At 41.6% G+C, this 23,341-nt stretch overlaps 3 protein-coding genes across 5 annotated transcripts; 1 reads left to right on the top strand and 2 right to left on the bottom strand.

Annotated features, from left to right (window-relative positions):
• Positions 1-544: 544 nt before the first annotated feature.
• LOC136433149 (stress-induced-phosphoprotein 1-like) lies at positions 545-10,970 on the bottom strand. Of its 2 annotated transcripts, none has more exons than XM_066425024.1 (14): positions 10,839-10,970; positions 9,562-9,771; positions 8,169-8,310; positions 7,637-7,793; positions 7,071-7,239; positions 6,664-6,790; positions 6,357-6,459; positions 5,939-6,059; positions 5,444-5,540; positions 4,066-4,190; positions 3,584-3,620; positions 3,249-3,352; positions 2,745-2,908; positions 545-2,268 (listed from the first exon to the last, which is right to left on the bottom strand). In XM_066425024.1, exons 1-14 carry the CDS (start codon positions 10,860-10,862, stop codon positions 2,196-2,198), a joined length of 1,653 nt encoding a protein of 550 aa, XP_066281121.1. In that variant the 5' UTR covers positions 10,863-10,970; the 3' UTR covers positions 545-2,195. The 2 variants fall into 2 exon arrangements, with proteins under 2 accessions (XP_066281121.1, XP_066281120.1); XM_066425023.1 differs by lacking the exon at positions 4,066-4,190 and adding an exon at positions 3,849-3,973 and having other exon boundaries at positions 10,839-10,969.
• Positions 10,971-11,917: 947 nt separating this feature from the next.
• On the bottom strand, positions 11,918-16,405 carry LOC136433150 (NF-kappa-B inhibitor epsilon-like). Of its 2 annotated transcripts, none has more exons than XM_066425025.1 (6): positions 15,773-16,405; positions 15,304-15,409; positions 14,698-14,944; positions 14,154-14,242; positions 13,187-13,366; positions 11,918-13,005 (listed from the first exon to the last, which is right to left on the bottom strand). In XM_066425025.1, exons 1-6 carry the CDS (start codon positions 16,159-16,161, stop codon positions 12,871-12,873), a joined length of 1,146 nt encoding a protein of 381 aa, XP_066281122.1. In that variant the 5' UTR covers positions 16,162-16,405; the 3' UTR covers positions 11,918-12,870. The 2 variants fall into 2 exon arrangements, with proteins under 2 accessions (XP_066281122.1, XP_066281123.1); XM_066425026.1 differs by having other exon boundaries at positions 14,698-14,941; positions 15,773-16,404.
• Positions 16,406-20,076: 3,671 nt separating this feature from the next.
• Positions 20,077-23,341, top strand: LOC136433146 (leucine-rich repeat-containing protein 73-like). Its single transcript, XM_066425018.1, has 5 exons — positions 20,077-20,592; positions 21,231-21,391; positions 21,682-21,905; positions 22,182-22,320; positions 22,614-23,341. Exons 1-5 carry the CDS (start codon positions 20,309-20,311, stop codon positions 22,697-22,699), a joined length of 894 nt encoding a protein of 297 aa, XP_066281115.1. The 5' UTR covers positions 20,077-20,308; the 3' UTR covers positions 22,700-23,341.

The raw sequence follows: 23,341 nt of genomic DNA, 5'->3' as shown, positions 1-23,341 counted from the left end.
CCGATACCGGTTCAGTTTCGACCCGCTGAAAAAGTAGTGGATCAGTTTTGACCCGCTAGTGGTTCAGTTTTGACCCGCTAGTGGTTCAGTTTTGACCCGCTAGTGGTTCAGTTTTGACCCGCTAGTGGTTCAGTTTTGACCCGCTAGTGGTTCAGTTTTGGCCCGCTAGTGGATCAGTTTTGACCCGCTAGTGCTTTGAGGCGGTGACATGCCATCAATACAAACAGAACTTACCTGACGACTGTTGGGGTTGATTATAGATGAAGTTGAAACTGGCGGCGATACAGGCATTGATACAGACAGCAGTAGTAGAGAGCAGTCTTTATGGTTTAGCGCATATTATTAGGCGGGCTGAACAATCAGACTTTCTGATAGCGGTTCTATGTTCACATAGGTTGGCTGCTATATGTCAGGACGTCCACATCTGGTGAAGGGGTCTTATATGGGGTCTTATGTGAAATCTTCTGTTTGATGTTTGTGTGTGTATCATTTGCTGCTTTCATTTCTATTTGGCACAATCCCCCCCCCCAAAAAAATCTACATCTTTCTAGTCCAAATTTCATATTATATTTATTGTCTTCAATATCTTTTTCACGCAAATCACAAGGGACTGGTACATGAACTACAATATAGCAATCCTGCAATAAAGCAATGGCTATTACAATGCTATTCTTAATTACTCTGGACAGGGATTGCAATCAACTTATAAAAACTGCTGTTTATGAAGTTCTTGTAAGGGACTTAATGAAAAAAAGGAATATCCTACAATATTTCATGCATACAAATTAGGAAACATTGTCTAGCAACTTGGTACATTTTGGACATGGTGGCCACATCACACTGTACAGAATCTGCATCCTGGAAGGGTCAGACCTATAGGTCTGCATGTGTATAATGTGTTTGCACCTTGATCACCCTTACAAATTCACATTTGCACAACAAAATCTAGGTTTAACCATCCAGCATGGTGGACAATGCTTACATCATAGTCATGTGAGTGCTAACATCCAACGGGTGCAAGTGTATCAAGAGGCATCCAATATCAACATTGTGGCAACCATTTCTTTATCTGAAGCTACTCATTAACAGCATAGAAGACTGAAGCATTGAAAATAGGGGGAGTGGATGTTACTTGTGTTAGAAAGACAAGCCTTTCATTTAGTCTGGCGGTTATTCCAAGGTCAGAGGTATTGAGTGTTGATATTCATACCAGAGGAAAGTTGAGTGATCCAGTGAGACACCCGGCAACAGACAGCTTCATATTTACACTCTTGGCCTGAGTCATGCCACATATCAAGAAGCTATTAGTCTGCAAGGAAGGAATGAGAGCATGTTCCTAGAGTTGTCATGTGAAGCAGGAGTAATAAAACATTCCTGGCCCGAGGCATTGCCCAAAAGGTAATGGAAACAGCTGAGAAATACTCATTTGGGTAGTCTATACAGGAAGCTGAGACTGCCACACACTTCTCCACTTGCACAACATGAGTGAATACACAGGAGCATTGCTCACTTCATCTTATTGTACACCACCTATCAACATCTGGTGCAAGTCAATGTACAAATCCTGCTCTTTTACATGATAAAGATATTCTTAATCTGGGGCTAGATTTCATACTGCAATCTAGAATTAAAAGTACATGCATGTCCCAAAAGTCCTTCATGCACCTTATTGAAAAGTATTAACGACAAACCTTCATGACAATATTTAGGTTGGCACAACTCTGCCTCTTTTTTTCCAGACATCCAATCATGATAATGCAATGGAATTTAACTGCACAATTGCTCTATGAGGCAATTCTCTTGCTCTTACCTTAATGTAGCTTAACTGTTTTTTTCTATGGGTTTCTTAAAAAAATGTGGACTCAACCTTTGGTAGACTACAAGAGCCCCCATGGACCCAACAGGTCTTTGAAAATTTCAACAATGGTTAAGCCAGTTCCAGCAAATAAAACACCAAGTTAAGGTCCACATCAATTACATCAACAGTGCACAGGTTACTTTCTTGGTTACTGAGGAAAACTTTACTTCTATTTCTGTTTGGTAAACTGATGCCTGCTCCACCCCACTGACGATTGTGTAAAGACTATGAGTAGCTTGCCCTGTCCTTGGTGATGAGCTGAATGTTGTGACTGGCAGGTAGTTCTGTAGGCCCCTTGGTGTGTCCTTTATGTTTCCCAGCAGTGCCCGAAGAAAGGCTAACGGATCTGGATCAGCCCTGATTCCATGAGCTTCTGAATCTTGGCCCTAATTTCTGGGTTCTGCAAATGACTGTGAAATGACAGGAATGTTTGTGATGAGTACATTGATAACATGTCTAAAACAGCAGCATTTACTAGTAGTTTCCAGCAAAGGATTGCAGATTTGTTGGAAAGGAAGCTTCTACAGGGTTTGCTCTAACTTGTTGTGTCTTCTGGTCAAGGCCTAGCCACAAATATGATAAAACATAACTGTCTAAGCCTAAATTTTTGGTCATCCTGTTCACAAACAAACCAACAAGGAAGCTAAGCTGCACCAGCAAAATAATATCTTTAGGATAAATAATAGCAAAATTCCCAATTTAGCAATGTAACGATACTGAAAGGTTCAATTTGAGGGAACCACACGCCGACAAAAGGCTGATATGAACAAATTCAGGTAACTTGCATGGTGGCAGACAAGAGGGGGATGATTTAACACTTTTGGTAGTTTTTAGTTACCTATGTTAGTGTATATAGTGTGTGAACTCATGATAAGGGCTAACTTACTCATTTAGAGCCCCAGGTTCATTCTGCATCTGATCTAGAATCACCCTCATTGCTGGATCACTCATGATGTTTTGGACCTCAGGATCTGCCATGGCACGTTTCTTGATCTCCTCTGGATCCTGGCTCATTGTCTGGAGACATTTCTTGTAGCCTTCATTTGCCTCCTGGGGGGCAGAGATGGGAAGACGTATTTTTCCCAGTGGACACTCCGTGTTACCAAGAATGACATCAGGGATAGGTAGGAGGGGGTTGCGGGGGGAAGCATTTTTTTCAGGCCAGCAGTGCAACTTCCTCTGGCAAATTGGTTTGGTATTTTCCCTAAAGTGAGACTATTGCCTCCCCACACAATTCTTGTTACCTGATACTAGAAATAACATTAGTGGGTAACAATTTCCTGTTATCCTTACAATAAGGTATATAGAAAGTTAAAACATGTTAGTTAGTTGAGATTTCAACAGGCTCATTGACCAAATTAGCAATGCGACAAGGGAAAATCAAACCTACCTGGTGGTTTGGATCAATATCTAGTGCCTTAGAGTAGACATCCTGTGCTCTCCCCCATTGCTTCATGGCTTGTAAGATAGCCCCTTTCCTGAGGTATCCCTTTACTGGCACACAGAGAAATACAGGGAATGGTGGTAAAGGAGACTACAGAGACATTACTAGACATTATATAGAAATCTTACAAAGCTGTTCTTGTCACAAAGCAGCAAATCGCAGGCACAATAACCCTGAAAATGACATAAACTCTACTCTAGCAAACCCCGTGAAAATTACTACTTTACACACTTACTAATGCAAGGACCAAAAGCCTACAAATAAAAGGTATTTTTACTTACAGAATTTTGGATCCAACCGTACACACTCATCACAGTCCTAAGAAAAAGATGAGGAGTTAACATCTTCCATTGCACCACCAAATCAGAGATATTACAGTTAGAGGCACATGCAGGAAATTAAAGATGGAATTACAGCTAAACTAACTACATTGATGCATTTTACAAGAGCATTTTACAGGTGCATTTTACAGGAGCAGTTCCAAGGTGGGTTAAAAAAAAGCTGTGCCCATCTCCATTGGCGATGTTACACTCGAAGCGGCGATACCTTAATACCAAGCTGCCACTCCGCCAGTTTTGTGTAGCAGAACGCTCTGTTACTGAACAACTTGGGATCCTGGGGGTTTCTCTTGATGGCCTCTGAGTAATGCTTCAAGGCATTAGGGTAGTCACCTGGCATGCAGCAAAGGGAGAAGGGAAAAAAGCTTGATCTCACAGCAGCTCTCACAACAACAAAGTTAAGTCTGTAGAGAGGATGACTCTACCTTCAAGCCCAGCTCCCAAGCAGCCAGTTTGGTGTAACAGGCTGCCCGGTTACTGTATAGTTTAGCGTCTCCAGGATTTCTCCTGATTGCCTCCGAGTAGTGCTTGACGGCGTTAGGGAAGTCGCCTACCAAACAGGGAAACCAACCTTCAGTTACAGTACACAGATTTGGCTCAAGCCTCTTTCACATACAAATTCTGTTGGGGCTACAACATACAAGGTTGTTGAATGTTTAAGGAAAGTGGATTTGAAAATTATGTAGTAGTGTTCAAATACAAGAAATGTTATAACTACTACTTAAAGTCAGTAATGGTTAACACATTTTCTGTTGTAGACTTGTATGACATATGTGAAAGGGGCTTCACTACACATACACTGTATATTGTGAGGTGTAGTCTGTTAACAGTAACAATTTCCAGAACGATGACTCAGTATATAGCACTAAAATTGAAAGAAAATTTACAGAGAGGGACTTGCTGTTAAAGAAGAAATTAAAACAAAAAGATACTATATATGACTGGCAAAAACTGTCAACAGCAACAGCCACAAAATCACAAACACCAGTAGTGACAAGACAATGTTTATTGTTACATGCTGTTACAGTCTCAACTATCCAGTAATGGTTAAGGACTGTAAATTGCAAGCAAATGTCAGTTGTTGAACCAGAAAAGTTAAGTGTGACCGTGAGCAAGTTTTTCCCTGTAGTTTTTCATTCAGGTACAATGCTTATCTGTTAAACCTTCTGTGTGCTGACGTAGCCTACTGGCACCTCACTTACAGAAATGCTTTGGGTTAGTCAGCTGGGAGAAATGTAGTGCAAGGACTGTGTAGCTGTCTTTTCTACACATCCAACCCCATCTTTTTAGTGATTTGTTGTAGACAAACTCAACCAAAGACATGGAACAATTTCATGTTAGGCACAGGATCAAGTCACATATCAGAAATGTGTGGAATGCCAATGACCATGTGACACCTGAAAACATGGTTTCTAACACTGTAACATAAAAATTGATGAAAAGAACATCAACAATCATAGAATCTAAAGCCAGGTTACAGTCACACCCTGTGGCAAGATAACACTATGACACCACTAGATCCACTATCAATACATTATATATTCTATTTTTCTCATTACATGAGAGTCTCTGTCATAAGAACATACTTACCATTACTATGTAATAGTATGTATTGAACATCTATACTGGACTACGTCTTTAGAAAAAGAGACACACGTCTACATCTCTCAGAGATGTTTGCAACATCAGTCTATCTAAAAATCTCAGGACATCACTTAGGAATAACTTTAATAAAACATTAAAATTCCGCAGTGCTAAAAGGGATGGGGTAAAAAGCCTACTGGCCATCAGATGTTTCTGCACCTTTCTGGAAGAGATCGTTGCCCAGAGCCTTCTCCTCTTCTGCCTTCTCTGGATCGACGTATGCATTTTCCTCACGTTCCTTTCTCAGCTTTTCAGCCTAAAAGATAGGAATAAACTTTTAACAAATAAAAGTCCACAGTTTGTTCATTTTCTGCCTAAACCATGAACAAACTTTCAGCAGATAAAGGAATACAATTTGTATAATATGTAAATGTCCACAAAAGAACACTCACTGAAACAAACATTTCTACATGATTGAAAGATGCATTGTGATACATAACTTAAATTGGGATGGAAATGGAAGTCAAAATCAAAGCTTATAATGTATGTTTTGTTCTGTCTATATCAATACAACATTTAAATCTTAAGATGAATGACAAAAAATAAATAAAGAAAATGGTATGAGAACATAAAAAATTTAGGAAATACGTGTATGAAGAATATCTACAATTAATACAAGTTTAGCAAGGTGGATAGTAACAGCCTTTGCCTCACCTCCTGACATTTCTTCAGGGCCTCAGGTGTGCGATGCTCTGTTAGGGACTTGTTGTAGTAGGTGATTGCATCTTTGTAGTTCTCCTGTTTGAAGTACGCTTGGCCGATACGGAAGAACGCCCTGATGTAATTGAAAAACCAGCATTGACATTGATCAGAGATATACCATATAACAATATTTTACATACTTCTGGTTTATTTACTGGGAACAGAAACCCCTATGAATTTTTTTCATTTTTTTCTCTTACCTTGCCCTCCTCCCATGTGATTTCTGTAACAGCCCTCACACACAAGCTAATGACATCCAACACCTACACTAAATATAACATACACAGATGACATTCAACACACAAAATGATGACATACATAGCAGCTTTACTGTCACATCCAGGGTCTGTGAACAAGGAGAAAAACCCACTTTGCTATCAGCTTGAAGTCTGACCGGACCTCCCGGCCCCTCTCAATGGCTTTCTCACTCTCCTTGATGCAGTCCTCTAACCGGTCCATTTCAAAGTACACAGCTGCAAAAAACAAGTCAGCTTTGTTAGATAGAATAATTATTACTAAATTTTCATTGGCTTATACAATTCAATTTTGCAACATTTTAGTGTGAAGAAATCAACACAGTTTTATTCAATGAGAACCTAAATATTGACCCAGCTTGCTATCAGTCATATTTTGTTCATATTTCTAAAGTATGATTAGCAATAAAGAAAACATCTGACCGGCTTTGTTGGTGAGGAAGGTGATGTCGTCTGCGTCCAGTTCTATAGCCTTGTCGTAGTGCTGAATGGCTGTCTCAAAGTCCTTCTTCTTGTAGGCCTCATTGCCCTTCTTTTTCTCCTCCTTTGCCTGAACAAGAAAACACCAGTAACATTTCACATAGAACGTGTGTGATGCCACACTTGACCAGCTTGGCATCTGATTTTCAGTTCTCCCAAGCTGCCCTGAACTAATCAGAAAAAGGTATTTTGTGTTTGATGTCCAATTATTGAATTTTTCTGCCTTCATCGTTACTGTTTGCCCAAGGTTTTTAACATCTTATTCAAATGTTACATAGAAATAAATCATCAACTTTGTTAGTATTTGGCTGGTGTGTGTGGATGAATCAAGAGACACAAAGATGCCCCACCTCCTTCTGTGCATCTGTCAGCTCTTCCTCCTCGTCCTCCTCCATGGGTTCTGGCTCATCCTTGGCAGGAGGAGACGATCTCTGGTCCATGTCTTCCTCCCTCGCCTGTTGAAGGTCCACTCCCAGAAGGACACTTAAGGTGGTCATGATGCGAGGGTCCTGAAGGTGACTGGTACAAAGCAAGACACGTTTTATCCACTGTTTGAATCACATGTAATTTGTGTGAGGCAGGTGACATGACAGAAGACAGCAGTTGACCCACTCCTTCCTTGACAAAGACTGGAGTTGTACAGTTGAAAATTGGATATGTTAATTCGTTTTAGAACTTGAAGTTAAGAATATGTTTCAAATGAATTGAAATTAAATAAAGTGTATCTCAGTGAAGTAAAACACAGAAAATCTACAGGTTGTGACACAACAGGCAGATGATTCAACAATCTATACAAGATCAATGTAGCAGGTTATGCTGTTAAACCACAAACATACACAGCTAAAAATGCTACTGAAAACATAACTTTCTTGGCAAAGAGCCTTAATAGCCATGCTTGAATGAATTGTGCACTAACTTCCCGAGTGCCTGTGGGTTCTGCTGCAGCTGCTTGAGTTTCTCCATGTAGTCCGGCTGTGCCAGAAAGCCCTTGGTCCTGGGGTCCATCTCGATGCGCTTCATTATTCCTGGCGCAGCAAAGGGGTTCCCACCTATTGGCTGGCTGCCTGCAGGGCCTGTCAGACACAGAGGTTTTATCTTCAAATCATGGTGGCTCTTTGTATTATATATAGGACGCAGTGGCAAGGTATTACAGTATTGTAATATTCAAATTATAGCTGCTTAAATTCTTTTAAAATGTGTTTGTGACTTTTTGTTCAAGGTTTTTTTCTGCTAGGTGAAAAAAAAGATCAGCAAACAAAATCCAACTATCAAGTTTTTGCATGAGTTTCCAAGTCAACATCACCTTAAAATCTTTGATTAGATACAAACAAATTCATTATGCTTTCATTGATGTCAGACCATGTTTTTCTTTTTTTTTCATCCTACTTTCATACATCCTTTCACTATGTTCCTTAAGTTAAAACAAAGAAATTAACAACAATGAAGACCTGTTAAGTGAGCTTGTGCATCCTTGACTCCATCCTTCAACTGTTGGTTTTCTGGGTCCAATTTGAGGCCTTCCTCGTACGCCATCTTGGCCTCCTCGTGTCGGCCCAGAAACGACAAGGCTGTGCCCTTACGGGAGAACCCCTGCAAGGTACAGTATATGGTAAATGGACTTGTCTTTTGGTGCCGCACAAATTTCTCCAAATTTATTGTACTCAGGTACCAAGAATCTTTTGGTTGCAACAGGATTCTTAAGAAATACTGAAAACAGATAAAGAAAGCCTTTTTTGCCTATACAGCCTCTTCTCAACAATTGTCATTTTGCTGTGAAAAGTCAGACTAAGGAATACAACAAGGAAACCGAGGACTATTCCTCAGAGCTCGAAACACTGGGTGCATAATGCACTTTTGTGCACCCTATATAGGAGCTGTGCATCTAAGTCTTGGCTGTGTAAGCACAGGTGCGCCTACATTGTTGTGTAGTGTTACGTATGTAAAGGTACATGTACTATTGTATACTAGAATAAAGATACTATTATATTTTTGACATTTCAATGTCAGAAAAAATGGAAATAAATGTGTTCACTGTTAAAAATTCAGAAGTTGGCAATAGAATTTTAGATTCCAGTTCTTAAGAGGCATTAACTTTGTAACTAAGTTTTGCTGACATTCCACTTTATTTCATGTTCTGCACCCAAAATATTTTCTGTGCACCAAAATATTACAGTAGGTCTGGTGTCTATGCCCCCAAAAAATATCGAGCCCTGTTCATACCGTAAGGGGCAACTGAAAGGTGTTTTTGACAATGTTCAAAACCCATGAAGTACCCCAATAGGAAACATGTTCCTAACAAACTTAAAAGGGTATGATTTTTATCATGATCATATGATAATCATTTCTTCACCTATTCTAAGAGTAGAATTGAAATGATACATAATCAAGTCCATATTCTGCAGACATACTTGATGTTGTAACCACATTACGGAATGAGTCATCTCTAAATACATCTGTCACCAAGGGAACTGCCACCTTGCGAGCACTAAACGCAGCACACAGGATAATACTATAGTCGTCTTCATGTGCAAAACAAAATCACTGGGACTTTTGCATGCATTTGCACACTTGAAATAGATTCAAAAGTTTTAAAAAACATGACATTCATCTTTAAGCATACTACAAATCTAAGACATTTGAAAAGGGACTTATCTTTCTCGTTTGAACTGACGGTCAATTCCTGTTTTGTAATACTGCAAATATTGTACTGGGAAGATTTAAAAAATTGAAAAAAAGGCCAGTCTTCTTTTAGTCTACATTCTTTGTGGCCTTTCATTAGTTTCAGCATGACTGATTTTCCACAAGAAACGTACAATTATGAGATTGCCAGTCTCTCCTTACCTTTACCCAGTCTGGCTTCAACTCCACTGTTTTTTCAGCGTCCACCAAGGCCAACTCATAGTTGGAGGCCTTGGCCAGTGCTGCAGAGCGGTTACTATACAGGACATGGTTGGTGGGGTCTATCTTGATAGCCTCCCCGTACAGTCTTATCGCCTCCTGCGTGTTCCCTGAAGTCAGAGCACGATTTCCTTGGTCCTTAAGCTCTGCTACCTGAGGAAACAACAGTCATCAGAATGTCAAGAAGGAAGAGAATTTAATGGTGTTAGTCATTTCAGGATTGGTAAAGCACTAGAAAATTTTGAATAATTCTGAAGCCAAATGCTGTTTCTCTAAAGTTATATACCATTAACAACTACTCCCCCACTGTGACCAAAATAAGTCAGGAGACACAAGAAAGCCTATGATTGAGCCCTCTATGAGCTAAAGAACATCAATTGGATAATTCTTTTTTTATCATTTAACTGATAATGGTCTTCGTGGAGTTGGGAACTCTCCAATTACTAGCACAGGCTTTGGCATACCATGTCCTGTACTAGAAAGTTCCAGTCTGATAGTAAACGGTTCTGATTCCACAACCTGAGCCAAAGTACATTGGCAGAGAATTTCAATGTCAACAGTTGTCACTGGATAGGAGTGTGTTAGTTCACAAAATCACTATCATTTTGGAGATCTTGATGTAACGTTAACGTTACTTCAAATTACAATGGATTTTCCAGATTATCTTATCTTATTGCTGGTATACAACCTGTCACTTTGATGATTTAAATTTGACTGTCAAATATCTGTCTAATAGTCTAGGAAGAGTCTCAGTCTCTTTAGGCTGTTTCCTTGTACAGTGAACCATCAATTTCATGTGAAAAGTACGTCTGCCATTCGGTAGCAGCCCTACTCACTAGTGTCACTACACAGTACACACACTGCGAAAGTGAAACCAGACATTGAACTTGTGAGAAGAACAATCAAATCATCATTTATTCTACAAAACCTAGGAGACATAGTCTGTTTTACGATCTGGTGAAATCTTAAGACATATCTATGAGTAAAGTTGATACTTTAGGTTGAGGCTGCTTAGTACAGGAAAGCTTGACATGTTTCCAAGATCGCTTAGCTCGTGGCTAGCATGGCCGCCCCCCTCCCCACTTCCCTATTCAGGAGTGAAGTCTAAATCAAAAACTGGCACGGCGGTTGGATTTTTACCGGCTCCCGACCACATCAGCTTGGAAAACAGATCGTACACTTAGGCTTCGTTTTATATGAGATAATAATACCCTACCCACCTTCTTTTGCAAATCTTCCGCCATGGTCGAAGGTCTGTATGTAGTCAATATGTGGACATGAGAATCTCGAAGTTTCCACGGAAATTAGCATATTATAATTTCTTTCTGATCTGAGCGCTACCATTGGCTGATGTGTCATGACGCACGTGACCACTTGCCTCGTGGCCCTGGCCAAGAAACAATGCACTGAATGTCACAATGTGTAACAACGTTATAAAAGGCGGTCCCAACATTTCGGTTTTCTTGTTATAGTCTAAAAAGACCGTATTAACCATCAACAAAACTCATCTTATCCTGATACATAGGAAACGACAATAAGCGGGATTGGAGGCTTTCTGATTTCGACAGAGACCAAGGTCTACAGGTGTATATCAAGGACATTATAAAACCTGGCTACAAGTTTTGACGCCGCGGGGTTTTCCACTTTCTCGGTATTGCCTCATGGCCTGTCATAGGGGATTTTGAGGTTCCGTCAGCCGTGTGATGTATGACTTAGCCAAGGACCTGTGGTGCCTGACGAACTTTGTCAGAGGCATGACTAGTTTATAGCAAGGACATATAATGTACTTGTTTATAGGTAACGTTTAATGCCGGCCTTACAAAACTTTGCACTTCAGGGAATTATCAGCGGCAGTGCAACGTACAGTTAACGTTATCTGCGACGCTGTTCAGGTAATATCTAAGCCAGCAACTATGCCCTATGATATCATCCTTGTACACATTACTCCTTAGCCTTGCTTTGGGCAGTATTCATGGCATGGGGAATCATCGCCTGATTTGAAGCCTTGCAAGAAGTTTTGGTTCCAGGCGGCGTCGGACTGATGCTTAGCTATCACGGGGACCTGACCTAACCTTACTAGTGTCCAGGCGTTATTTGATGCTGTGTGTAGATGAGGCATTTGCTTTATAGAGCAGGGAAATTATGATAGATACTGTATCATTATATACTGAATTGTTGTGGATTTTTCCATGTACCATCTTCATGTCTTCTGTCCCAGCATGCAATTCAACTTGTGTAATTGACACAGTAGAAAACTGAACTTTGACTCCAACTCATAAAAGGTATTCGACAATACACATGAATTTACACAGCTTTATTTTTCACTTTCAAAAAGGTTACAAATCATGGAAAAACCAGGGCAGAGTTGAATTCAATATACATTTTTTATTTCTTGTCACAAACTGACTGTACAATCAAGGTATGCATTAAATACACCATGAAGCATTCTGTCTAGTGTTTCTCTGGTCAAGTCATTCACCCACGAATGCTATTTACATGTTATAGTCCTCATGGAAATTGTGGGGTTATAATTGTTGTATAAAGAAAAGCAATCAAGTTGCCCAGAAAACCAGAAACATTACAAAAACCGTCCACACCATTATGAGGTGAGTTAGTCGTTTGTTTTTCACATCAACAGACTGAAACTTATCATCAGAGAAAGACTGAAATGTAATATTGGTACATGACAGGACATCTTTCGAGCTTCTCTTTAGAGCTATTATGTCAAAATGCACACCTATGAACAATTCCATCAACTGGACATACATCAGGTTTTTCTACTGGCAGTACGCTTTTTTGTATGTGATAACTCAGCAGAAGCACAACCACCACATCTAACTTTTCTTCCGAAGTGTAGTACAAAATGTCATCTATGCACAGAATAAAGCAACTGACTTGGTCCCAAAAGTACAATATGTTAATCAAAATTTTACAATGAAGAATTGTAAACAAATAATTGTAGCTTCCCTTAGTCATATCTTATATTGACTGCCTATTTACAAAGCTATGTATCCATGGTCATAGTTCAAGGACTGAAGCTATTTAGTCAATCTCTCTGTAACTTTTAAGAAAGCTTTCCTGTGCTGAGTATGTATCATAATGTTTCACAAACATTTGCAAACATCTGAACTAATTTTGTTCTGTACAAAATTGTCATTATAAGAGCCAAGTTAGCCTGGTGAAACATCTCCTAAGCCAGCTCTGTTTCTCACTTCATGAGATTAAAAAAGCATCTATAGAAGCTGAACATGTTCACATGTCCAAGTGGACTGGTTGTCCTCCAATCCTGATGTCATCGTACAACATGGAGGCAATGTCATCGTCTCCTGCAGCAAGATCCTGTGGTGTGTCCTCCTCCGTATTTGACAGGTTGGGGTTGGCGCCAGCCTGTGCCATAATGGACAAAATATGGTGTAAGAACAGATGTCCAATAACAATGAAAGGTTATAGAATAAAAAGTTAAAACTGAGAAATTGAGAAGGTCTTGCAATGTGGGACAGACTTATCATTGAGACTTTGTACAAAAGTTCATTTTCGGTAAACCTTCATCAAATTTTATGCCACACACCTGTATGAGGAGGGAGGTGATCTCCTGGTGCCTCCGCCCCACTGCCAGGTGTAGCGGAGTGCAGCTGTTGTACATCTGCGCATCCACCTGTGCCCTGCAGCCGAACAGCAGCTCCCTCACCATCTGTATGTCGTTCCTCTCCACCGCGTGGTGCAGGGCGGTGCGGCCACTCTTACCATCCTGTCAAAATAAAAGCAAATCTTACTTTTCATGTTGTTGTGTTCCATTTCTATATTTCAAAAGTATAATAAGCTGCAATTAAAATGAGGGGGACCAAGGAGGGGAGGGGCATCAAACTATTTTGGATGCAAAGTCCAGCAGAACTGACTGAGATAATATACTGGGGACTTTTGTGCTCCCCAAACTGATATTTTGGGAAATCACCCTGAGTATGTGTGTGAGTGACAGAACAGGAACTCAAGAGATGATGGATATACAACACTGTTCAAACATGTGGATCATTGCATAGGGGAATACACACAAAAAGAGGAAGTCACTTTAACCCCCTACTGGTGAAGTGGGGATGTCCCAGGGAAATGACACTAGCTTTTAAATCTTTTATCTTCCATGGGGATTCCCACAGTTTTGAAATCTCAGCAGTTGTTGAGCAAATAATGCAGAAGCAAGTCCAAACAGGCCTGGGCAAGTTCCACTTTCACAATAGGGGGGAAGTACCTGGGACTTATTTGGTCCAGGGCAACCAGAAAAACAAGTACAAACATCATTGAACACTGTTTGTTTCAAATTTGTGGAGTCAATCTTAATGAGAAAATCACTAATGTTGATATATAGCCATTTTCCACACACATAAATTTAGACAAATTCATTACAGATCTACTAGTGCCAACATGGTGATCTAATCATTCAAATAACATCAACTTCTAGGCAAATGTCTGACTCATCCCAGGCATTACTCCTCAACTAGTCATCATGTCAGTGCAAACAAGGGAGGCAAAAAGGTGCTTACAGGTGAATTCACATCTGCGCCAATATGGACCAGGTACTGGACAATGTGGTAGTGTCTCTCAGAGGCAGCCAGGTGAAGACATGTGAAACCTACACAGCAAAAAATAGAAGAGAAATTGAGAAGTTAGTAACTTTGAACACTTTGCTTTCCCCCTTCATGAGTCAGCATTCCAAAGTCTACTACTCAGCCAGATCAGGTGATGAGGGGGGAATCCCCAGAGGTGAATACCCTCATTACAAGGTTCATTGCACTACCTAACATTTCTTCCTTGAAGAGGAAGTATTCTCACATCTCCCTTTAGGGCATAAGACTAGCTTCAACATACCATCATGCTTATTCATAAATGATTACATAGATATTACACTATCAATTTACAGTAATGGGATGAAACTACACAGCCCTCATTCTTTTACCTCAAGATAAAACACATAGCTATGGTTAATTTTCTAGCTGCTTTTAAGACAACACGAAATCTTTCAAACTATCATCAGTGTACCATCTTCTCAAAATTTCTACACTCATTTCGCATAACTTCAAAACTGACCTTCGTAGTCCCTCTGCTCCAGGTCCTGTGGTATCCTCTGCAGCCGTCCCAGGTGCATGTGTTTCACCTCTCTGGGGCTGACTGGGGTGGTGAGTGCCTGTATCAGACTGCCATTGCCCCTCAGGCAGGCCAGGTGCAGGGGTGTGCGCCCATTTCTGTCGGGGATGTCAAGCGAGGCGCCGTGCACCAGCAGTTGTCTGGCCACCTCAGACTGGTCTGTCACTGTTGCCAGGGCCAGTGGAGTCTGCTAGGAACAAGGCAAAGGTTAACCATGCTGCTGAAGAGCATTGCAACATTCACACACAAGTGTACCTATGTGTTTTTCTAAAATCAATTCTTCCTATTCATTGTGTGTATGTACATGTAATGGCTTCAGAAAACAGATTTCAAATTTTGGCACCCTAGCAGCTTCTTTTCAAACTGCAGAAGCATGAAAATCCTATGGAGGAAACTTGAATTTTTGGTGAATGTCTGAACTTACTACAAAATAGCAATAAACAAATGACTATTCTGGAGGGGAAAGCTAGCCACTCCTGCTAAATGTCACAGACTGAATGGCGCCATTGTTTGCGGAGAGGTCACGTGACCCGGACCAGGTTGCCTCACCTGTTGCAAGTGGTTTCTGATGTCCAGGTGGTCTGGGGAGGGCGCTAGTTCCAGCATTCTGTCAACTACCTCTGGTCTGCTGTGGATCACCCCCATGTGAAGCGTTCTGTAAAAACATATGGAGGGAAGACATTAAACATTTGCAAAACAACAAGCGATCACGCAGGCAGCACGTGATTCTTTTGAAGTGCGTAGAAAGAATTCTGGACTGTTGGGGTGAATAACCTGGGAAAGTCCCTGAGTAACGCTCTACCCCCTAGAGCGGACAGAAAGTGCGCACCAAGAAATATGACCGCGAAAATTGTGACAAATCTTTTGCCCTTGTGTTCTGAAAGTTTCTCAAGTCAAAAACACGGTAGTTTTGATTAGTTAAAAAGTAAACGAAGCAAACGAGCCGACAAACAATTCTCGCCTCAAGCAGTTCACTGAGTATGAAAAAAATTGTGACGTGGGTAAAACTGTGACTTACGTGTCGCCGTCTTGGTCTTGGCAGAAGGCTTCTCTCGCCAAATTCTCCCGTAGTTCCTCGTTGGGATCCTCGTCTGGTTCGATACAGTCATCTTCTGTATCGTCCTGGCACGATTTGCAGGTTTCTTCCTCCCTTTGTGTCGGCTGCAACCTTTCCACCACTTCCTCCGATCTTCCCACCAAGGCGGGCTGTGAACTTTGGTCCTCGGACGAGTGGAGCGAGCACTTCTGAAAGTCCTGTGAGAGACAAACATCACCGACAGACTCATAAGCCGAATCAAATCTGTCCGAATCCACGGAGAGGTTCATCAGTTTCCTGGCCTCTGGTCTGATTTCGTCCAGGGGGCCTGGCGCACTGTCGGTCTCCACGTCCCAATCCAACGTAGCCATGTTGAAATTAAAATTTCAGACGAAAATGGCAGACGGTCAACAACTGCTGCTGTTTTTCACGTACAAACGTCCCTAACTCGGCTCGATTGCTACAAAGTCGCGGTCAGAACGACTCTAGATAGTCTAAAGACGCGGTAAAAACGAGATCAAATGAGACTGTGGCCTCTTCTGGTGACAAATCGCTGAAAAACTAACGTGCTCAACTGCCACGCAGTGAATTTTATCTGACCAGACTGGGATTTTTTTGGTGGGGGATTCCCCTTCGTGTGTTTCACCAATAAGAATGAGGGATTTGCATCACATGATTTCTATGACCAATGATAAGGTAGCATTTTGCATACATAATACGGGGAATCCCCTTGTAGGTGGAGCCGTGAGTCATTTATATCCACACCTTCTGCCAATTGACGCATTTGTCTTGTGGAAAACAACCCGAGCGCGAAATTGGTTACGTGGAAACACAAGTCCTGACGGGTGCTGGTTGAGACACCTGGAAAGTCCCGCGTGCTGCATGGCGCAGTCGCAATTAGAATTCAGAGAAAGGACCTCTACCGTCTACTGTCACGACAAGGATTCTAAAATTACTCACTCATACCAAGGAGGTTTTATATGACTATCATTAGAATAATTCTAAAATTAGAAAGAGTTGATCGTAACTTATAGACAATATCAAAGTATCATAAATGTGTCCTGACTTAGTTCCGTGAAAAAAAAAAATTTTTTTTGATGATCATGATGATGCGTGGGTTACGATCAATGAACGACAGCTGGCAACAACAAACCGAGTGCACTGATACTGATTATGCCATCGTGATGTCAGAAAAAAGCCAGAATCGGCGCAGAGCCTGCAAGATGCTCAGTAGGAAGTTCGGCTGGATGAGGCCCGATAAGCTGCACCTAAACACATGAAGTTGTTGGGATAGAAAATGGTCTCATTCATGAGTTATTTCCTACCAATGACTCCGAAAAAAGATAAGTGCCATGTATGGGCACGTATTGTCGCGTATCTCAACCTGTAGGACATACAATGGTATCATTCATTCTATATCGACCACAATCACGACAATAGGCACTGCAGTTAGCAAATTGCATTGAAAAAAAATCCCACTTTCGCGCTTCTACGTACTAGCGTGTGACCGCATGTAGCCATTACACCCCGACCAATCGAATCACGTTTAGAAAATATTACTTTTCTCCAAACGTTAAATCGCGGTCACTTTCAATCACTTCCAAAGTGCCAAAATTGTCAATCTGAAAACATCTTTGGAAAGCTGACACCCTCCACCATCTCACTGGCGAGTTTGTTTTGTCAGATGTAGTCGTTAACGCAAGTTAGAAAGGAATTTGTCGCGAAATGGCTGATACGAATCTGAGTTTCAATGCGATTCACGTGATTCGATTGGTCGGGGTGCATTACGTATGTACCACTCCGAAAACCCCGAGGACGGCACACTTCCACCACTATTCTCCAAGCAGAGGTTTCGGTCTGGGGGCTAGGAGTGGCCGCAACCAACCTTCAATGGAGGCCACTCCTAGCCCCCGACGAACTGCTTGGAGAATACCAGGTGCACCTCCGATCTTGTGCTGAGAAGCTGACCTCCTGATTTATTCATAAATCTTGTCATTTTTGTGTCAATTGGGATGCCTAAAAGGGAATACCTCTGACAACGCTATAAACAAAAGTCTATGCAGTCGTTTACTTTTTTGGGTCGGTATTATTTTTACCCACTGAGAGCCTGGATGACTTGGAGCCTGGATTAAGTTAGGAAGCAGGCGCCAGTAATGCAGACAAACTCGGCCAAACCAGATAAATCATTTGCACAGCACTAGGCGTTATCATGCAGATACCGAATATGATAAACCAATCTACCACCTGCCCCTACTAGAATTGTTTAATTATTACATGTAACGTAACATGACCAGTTAACGTCCGATTTATTCAAAACGTAATTATCTTAAAACCGCGCGGACAGAGCCAAATTTCAAACCCATGGGCAGAAATATCAGCTCTTCTAAAAAGAAAATGCATGGTCTGTAAGTTTTTCTCCGCCTGTTTAACGCCGTGCGAGCATGTATCTATACGGAGGTATATGATGAAGAATTGTGCTAGGGTAACCCATTATCGTCCACTTCTGAATCTTTTCCCTTCTAGCGCTATGCTTGAAGAACATAGACCAGAAAAAAATGCACAGTAACTGTCCAAAGTAGTCTGCAGACAAATGATAGTAAAATCACTATGTCTGTCCGGCCACTTGCTTAACGCGATGGAAAAAAAACAATGTTTATCTGTAAATTTCCCCCACATGCGCGGCACGTGGTAAACGCATGGCCAGTATGTTTTGCTGTGCAAAAATTAAAGACATGGCTAAGGATCATACTTATGATGTACTGTATTGCTCATGAGAACAGGCTTTGGCATACTACACCGCTACATGTGGACATGAGCCAAACCGGACGTAAATAGGTTCTGCACGTAAATAGGTAATGTTACGTTAGTTGAGTTGTGTTGATGTGATTGTACACATTCATATGACAGAGCTTGCACACAACAAATCGTTATGAGAGATATAGTACATGTACCGTGCGACAACAGTAACTACGAAGAGACGTCTGATGAGACTGAGAAAAAAATTGTGCAGGTTTCTAACCTCCCGGGTCATTCTCCGAAGACGTTCACGCTCGACCATGACCGTAAGATGAAAGAGGCTGCGTCAGATGACTTCACCGCAATAAAATGCAAGCAGGACCGTTATTTCATCTGCGTCGTCCACTGTTGCAATGTTCGATCATACAAGGTCCAAGGCACGGAATACATTGTTTGAACAACTACGACTATGCGGTGCAGCATCGAAGGACGTTTCAATAATAGAGTAGGCCTCAGTAGGGAATCCCCATCGTCGGTGGAAGACAGAATGTACCGCAATGCGATTTTGCCTCAGAAATCTGTACCATGATAAAGGGAAATTTGAACCATGTCTATATGTTTTTCGTCGCTTGCATGTGCAATAAAAAATCCCAAAGGTGATTCAGGGGAAAATAGATTTTATACTAGTATGCACACAATCTGTTGCAATTCGTTTTATGTTTGCAGAGGTCATAATTGCAATAGTTTCCATCTTAAGTAATCGATCGCTTTAATTTCAGAGTCACGTACTTTATAGCTCGGAGTCCAGCCTTAGCTTCTTAGCTTCAGTCCGCTTCCGAAGGTCGGTACCCTGTTGGCAGGATAGCGACCGGCCTCGGAAGCTTGGCTGCGCTCCAGGCAATGTTAAGTGCTAACGTTAACTAGACTGATGCACACTAGCCACGACACTACTAGTACTTGGCAGATACCAGGCTACTGAACTTCAATGACGTTTTATCCCGATATCTCAATGTGCTATCTCCATATACTTCGTACCCACAATATTCATATACTGCAAGCACATGGCTGATTGATTGTATACGGCTTGATCATGGCATGGTCACCTTTTTGTCAGAAGTTCTGAGTGCCCCATCCATGAATCCATACTGTCGTGACTTTCTCACTTTCAGAGTTGAGTCGACGTTAAGTTACTGCCACTTTCGTTACATCGCAGCAACACTAACAGCGTTAGGCACGAAGCACCGAGGGTCTTTTACCATCACCTGGAAGTATTTGCATGAATTGGAATTAAATGTGTTATTGAAATTATTCAGATTTCAATTATTTTTATTCATTGAAATTTAATTCATATTTTCAGATGATGGTAAAAGATGCAACGTTCAACCCCGAAACTATTTTGTCATGCACCGAAAGCTTTTGGTGAACTTTCGGCTGACCGTTTCGGTCGCCGCGGTTGAAACTTTAGCCTCAGCTCCAGGTGAACTGTTTGCGTTTCACCTGTGAACAAGCAGCAACAACAAACACACACCCGTTACCACCACAGGTCACAGGTCACCAGACATGCGTGCTGGCCGGTCGGTATGGAGATTTGGAGCGATTCTTCATCTCCTGAACCTGACGTAAATGTCACCTGTTTAAACGACTTGACGCGTAATATATGCCATTTCCTTCAACTGCCAAGCTATCTTGTGACACTCCAACCAACGCAGGGGCCTACAAAAGGTGACATTCGGGCTGAGACACAAGAAAGCGAGCCTGTCTCGCGCTGTTACAGGTGTCAGGATGCCCGGTAACATGCTACTCGGCTCCATCCAAATCTCAGGTGAACACCTGTCCACGGTGGAAGTCCGAGACATCTGCGACTCCTTAAAGAACAACTCCACCCGCCTGCTCAGTCTTAGAGGGTGTAAGATCGACGACGAAGACTTCGGGCCGCTGGCCACAGCTATCGGGGAGAGCAAGTCCATCGTGCAGCTGAACTTGAACCTGGGCGTAGTCTCGGACATCCACCGAGCGAGACTTCTGGGAGAGGCGCTGACCAGGAATAGATCGCTAAATTCATTGTTGTAAGTCACGTTAGGTAATCCATTTTCGGAACACATGTCTGGGGCAGATGATATTTAATGTGCTAAATGAGTTCGAGGCCCTTAAGTGTTATTGTTATTGTATCAAATGACGCATTAGAGTGACAAGCTGCATATGCTCAGATCGCGTGCATTGTGTCGGTGTGTCTTTACATGGCGTTGTCGTTTTACCGGCGTTTGAGAGACCTTACTTGAATCGTATCAAGGAGGCCTATTTAAATCTCCTTGATCATACCCAGCCATTTCATAAGATGTTTGACGCCTGACTCTTGCACTTGGTATACCTTTTTTTGCAGTCATCACAACGGTCTTGACTATTGAGCAATGCTTGAAGGGAATAATTTGTGCAAACAGACCATTTCATTAGCTGCTATTGTACGGAAAGATGGTTAGCATCAGTGGGGTTGGACGGCTCCATCCTGTGTCACTAAATGCCTCTTTAACTTGAAAAAGAAAACAGCCGGAAGGAGTCTGCAACGGAGGCTACATGTTTTGTATGTTTATGAAAAAGAGTGGAATAAAGTATGATGTATAGATCCAGGTTGGTACAACTAATATCAGTCTTCAACTTTTTAGAATATTACTTTTGATCCTAACAAGATTCCACCTGCCCCTTATAGCCTCCATGGTAGCCCCCTGGGTGATGATGGCCTGACTGTGCTGGTCCCATCACTGTCCACCCACCCCTTCCTGACCTCCCTGGACCTGGGGGACTGTCGGCTGGGGGATGGCTCCATCAAACTCATCAGCATATTGTTACCTCCTGATGGAGCCAGACAAGGTGAGAAGCACTAGTCAGTAAAGTGCTCTAAAACTGAAATGGCTGTGTATCTGTTTATTGTTTATCACGGTGTCATGAACGGTTGTTGCAACTTTTCTTTTGAAATATCAAAACATTATCTCCTTTTGTCCAGCTGAGTGAGCAAAGGCTGTAGATTGTTTTCTTTCGGCTCACACTTGCAAGGTTTTACTTTTTTTTCAAGTTTAACGTTACCTATTGGATCTGTGTTTGAAGACATACATTCATTGCCTTGTATGATACACTGCTAATGTTAACATTTCCCTGACCAGGAATCCATGACCTAACCCTGAGTGCCAACCCAGCCATCACTGCACGAGGGTGGGCCCAACTGTCGGTGGCGCTGGCTAGCAGTTCCACCATCAGAACTCTGTGTCTGGACTATAACTCCATAGGAGACTATGGAGCTGGGATGCTGGCTGTGGTTGTGGCTGGCAGCAGGACATTAGAGGTGCTGGATTTGGAGGGGACTGGGATGACAGAGTTTGGAGGACAGGTAGGCATACATGGCATATAACAATCTAGATTTTATGGGTTACTTTTGTGTTTTCACTTATTTTGCCTGTCACGGTGTCACCCCTTTTGACAGTTCTTGTATCCTAGTGACAAAATGATTAAGTTAACGTTTTGTTTTGGTGAAACAATGCCCTTGGGGGTGTCTACGATAATTCTAATCACATAGAGATTGTAATCAAGATAGAGAGGGAGTAAAGACTGCCCCTGACTGCTAAATAAAAGATCAATAAGACATTACACTATGTCTCATCCTCAGGTGTTTCTGGACCTGGTGCAGAACTACCCTGTGACCCTGAAGCAGCTGGTTCTGAGTGAGAACGGTGTGAGTGAGGAGACGCAGCAGCAGGTCAGCAGCTGCTTGTCTGTCAACACAGAGGACGCAGCTCAGGAGGCTGGTAAGGACGTAACCTTCTAAGGATCATGTCAATGGGCATTTGTGGCAGAAGCCCCATGCTAACAGGGAACGTTCCTGCTTCTTTCCACAACACAACTACGCCATGGCTCCTACAGGTTACAAATGGATATAAGCCTTACAATCATAACTGTATTTAAGACATATTTCAAACAAATTAAATCATGATGTGTCATTATAAATACAAACAAGATCAGCCAAATATTGCCTAACCAAGAGTTATAAAAATGTTGGAAAGGGCCTGATTTTCAGTTTGCACCTTTGTTTCATTTTCAGCACCAGCAGAACCCGGCCCCTCCACCAGTGCAACCCCCGGCAGATCACATGACAGGGACACGTCAGCAGCTGCTGTGGAGGCTTAAAGCAGTCACACAAGTGGTTATAAAGCAATATGATGTAACTTCAGCAATCTAAGTGTGCCAGATTTGTATTAGTTTCCCAATATATAAGTACATGTACAAGCATGAAATGTCTCGTGTTGGTACATGACATGGTAGAAAACTACAGGAAAAGTGTGATCCGGTCTCTTTTATTTACTGCAGGAATGAATAGAAATGGTTTAAAACTGAAGGAATGATATAAAAAGTGTCCACAGTCCTCCTATGATAGCTTGAGTGATTGCTTTTGGATTGTTAGTAGTACTATAGCCTCTAAATTGATGCCATAGCATGTTTTTGCTTCAGTGGTATTGATGTATATAGGTGTTTGAAAGCTTATTCTTACAATGTGAAATTTCAACATGGCAGAACTGTCATGTTATATAGAAAGATGTAAAAAATTACAATGAGTCTCTAATCTGCTGTATATGATTTTTGACAAGGGAAAACTTATTTTAGTCAGCCTTTACAGATGACTGCGATGTAGACCATATAGTGCTGATCTTTTATATCATATGTTGTGTATCTACCAAAACTATGTTTGCTTCATTGTACCTGCAAATCGACAAGATACTTAAGTATACAGTGTACTTAATGATATCTAGAAAATAGAAACTTAGCACAGAA

Source organism: Branchiostoma lanceolatum, chromosome 4 (genome assembly GCF_035083965.1).
Source record: "Branchiostoma lanceolatum isolate klBraLanc5 chromosome 4, klBraLanc5.hap2, whole genome shotgun sequence".
In the NCBI taxonomy this organism is placed as follows: domain Eukaryota; kingdom Metazoa; phylum Chordata; class Leptocardii; order Amphioxiformes; family Branchiostomatidae; genus Branchiostoma; species Branchiostoma lanceolatum.
The sequence above is the reverse complement of the archived record's forward strand: the minus strand, read 5'-3'. Positions and strand labels throughout refer to the sequence as shown.

Excerpts from the sequence above, each read along its gene's own strand:
- LOC136433146 (XM_066425018.1), top strand. The coding sequence starts at position 20,309 with ATGCCCGGTAACATGCTACTCGGCTCCATCCAAATCTCAGGTGAACAC. Across the intron at positions 20,593-21,230 it reads AGATCGCTAAATTCATTGTT|CCTCCATGGTAGCCCCCTGG; the intron begins GTAAGTCACGTT and ends TGCCCCTTATAG. Across the intron at positions 21,392-21,681 it reads TCCTGATGGAGCCAGACAAG|GAATCCATGACCTAACCCTG; the intron begins GTGAGAAGCACT and ends TTCCCTGACCAG.
- LOC136433150 (XM_066425025.1), bottom strand. The coding sequence starts at position 16,161 with ATGGCTACGTTGGATTGGGACGTGGAGACCGACAGTGCGCCAGGCCCC. Across the intron at positions 14,243-14,697 it reads GGAGCAGAGGGACTACGAAG|GTTTCACATGTCTTCACCTG; the intron begins GTCAGTTTTGAA and ends TTTGCTGTGTAG. Across the intron at positions 13,367-14,153 it reads GCGCAGATGTGAATTCACCT|GATGGTAAGAGTGGCCGCAC; the intron begins GTAAGCACCTTT and ends TTATTTTGACAG.
- LOC136433149 (XM_066425024.1), bottom strand. The coding sequence starts at position 10,862 with ATGGCGGAAGATTTGCAAAAGAAG. Across the intron at positions 4,191-5,443 it reads CAACGATCTCTTCCAGAAAG|GCGACTTCCCTAACGCCGTC; the intron begins GTGCAGAAACAT and ends CCTGTTTGGTAG. Across the intron at positions 2,909-3,248 it reads ATATTGATCCAAACCACCAG|GAGGCAAATGAAGGCTACAA; the intron begins GTAGGTTTGATT and ends TCTGCCCCCCAG.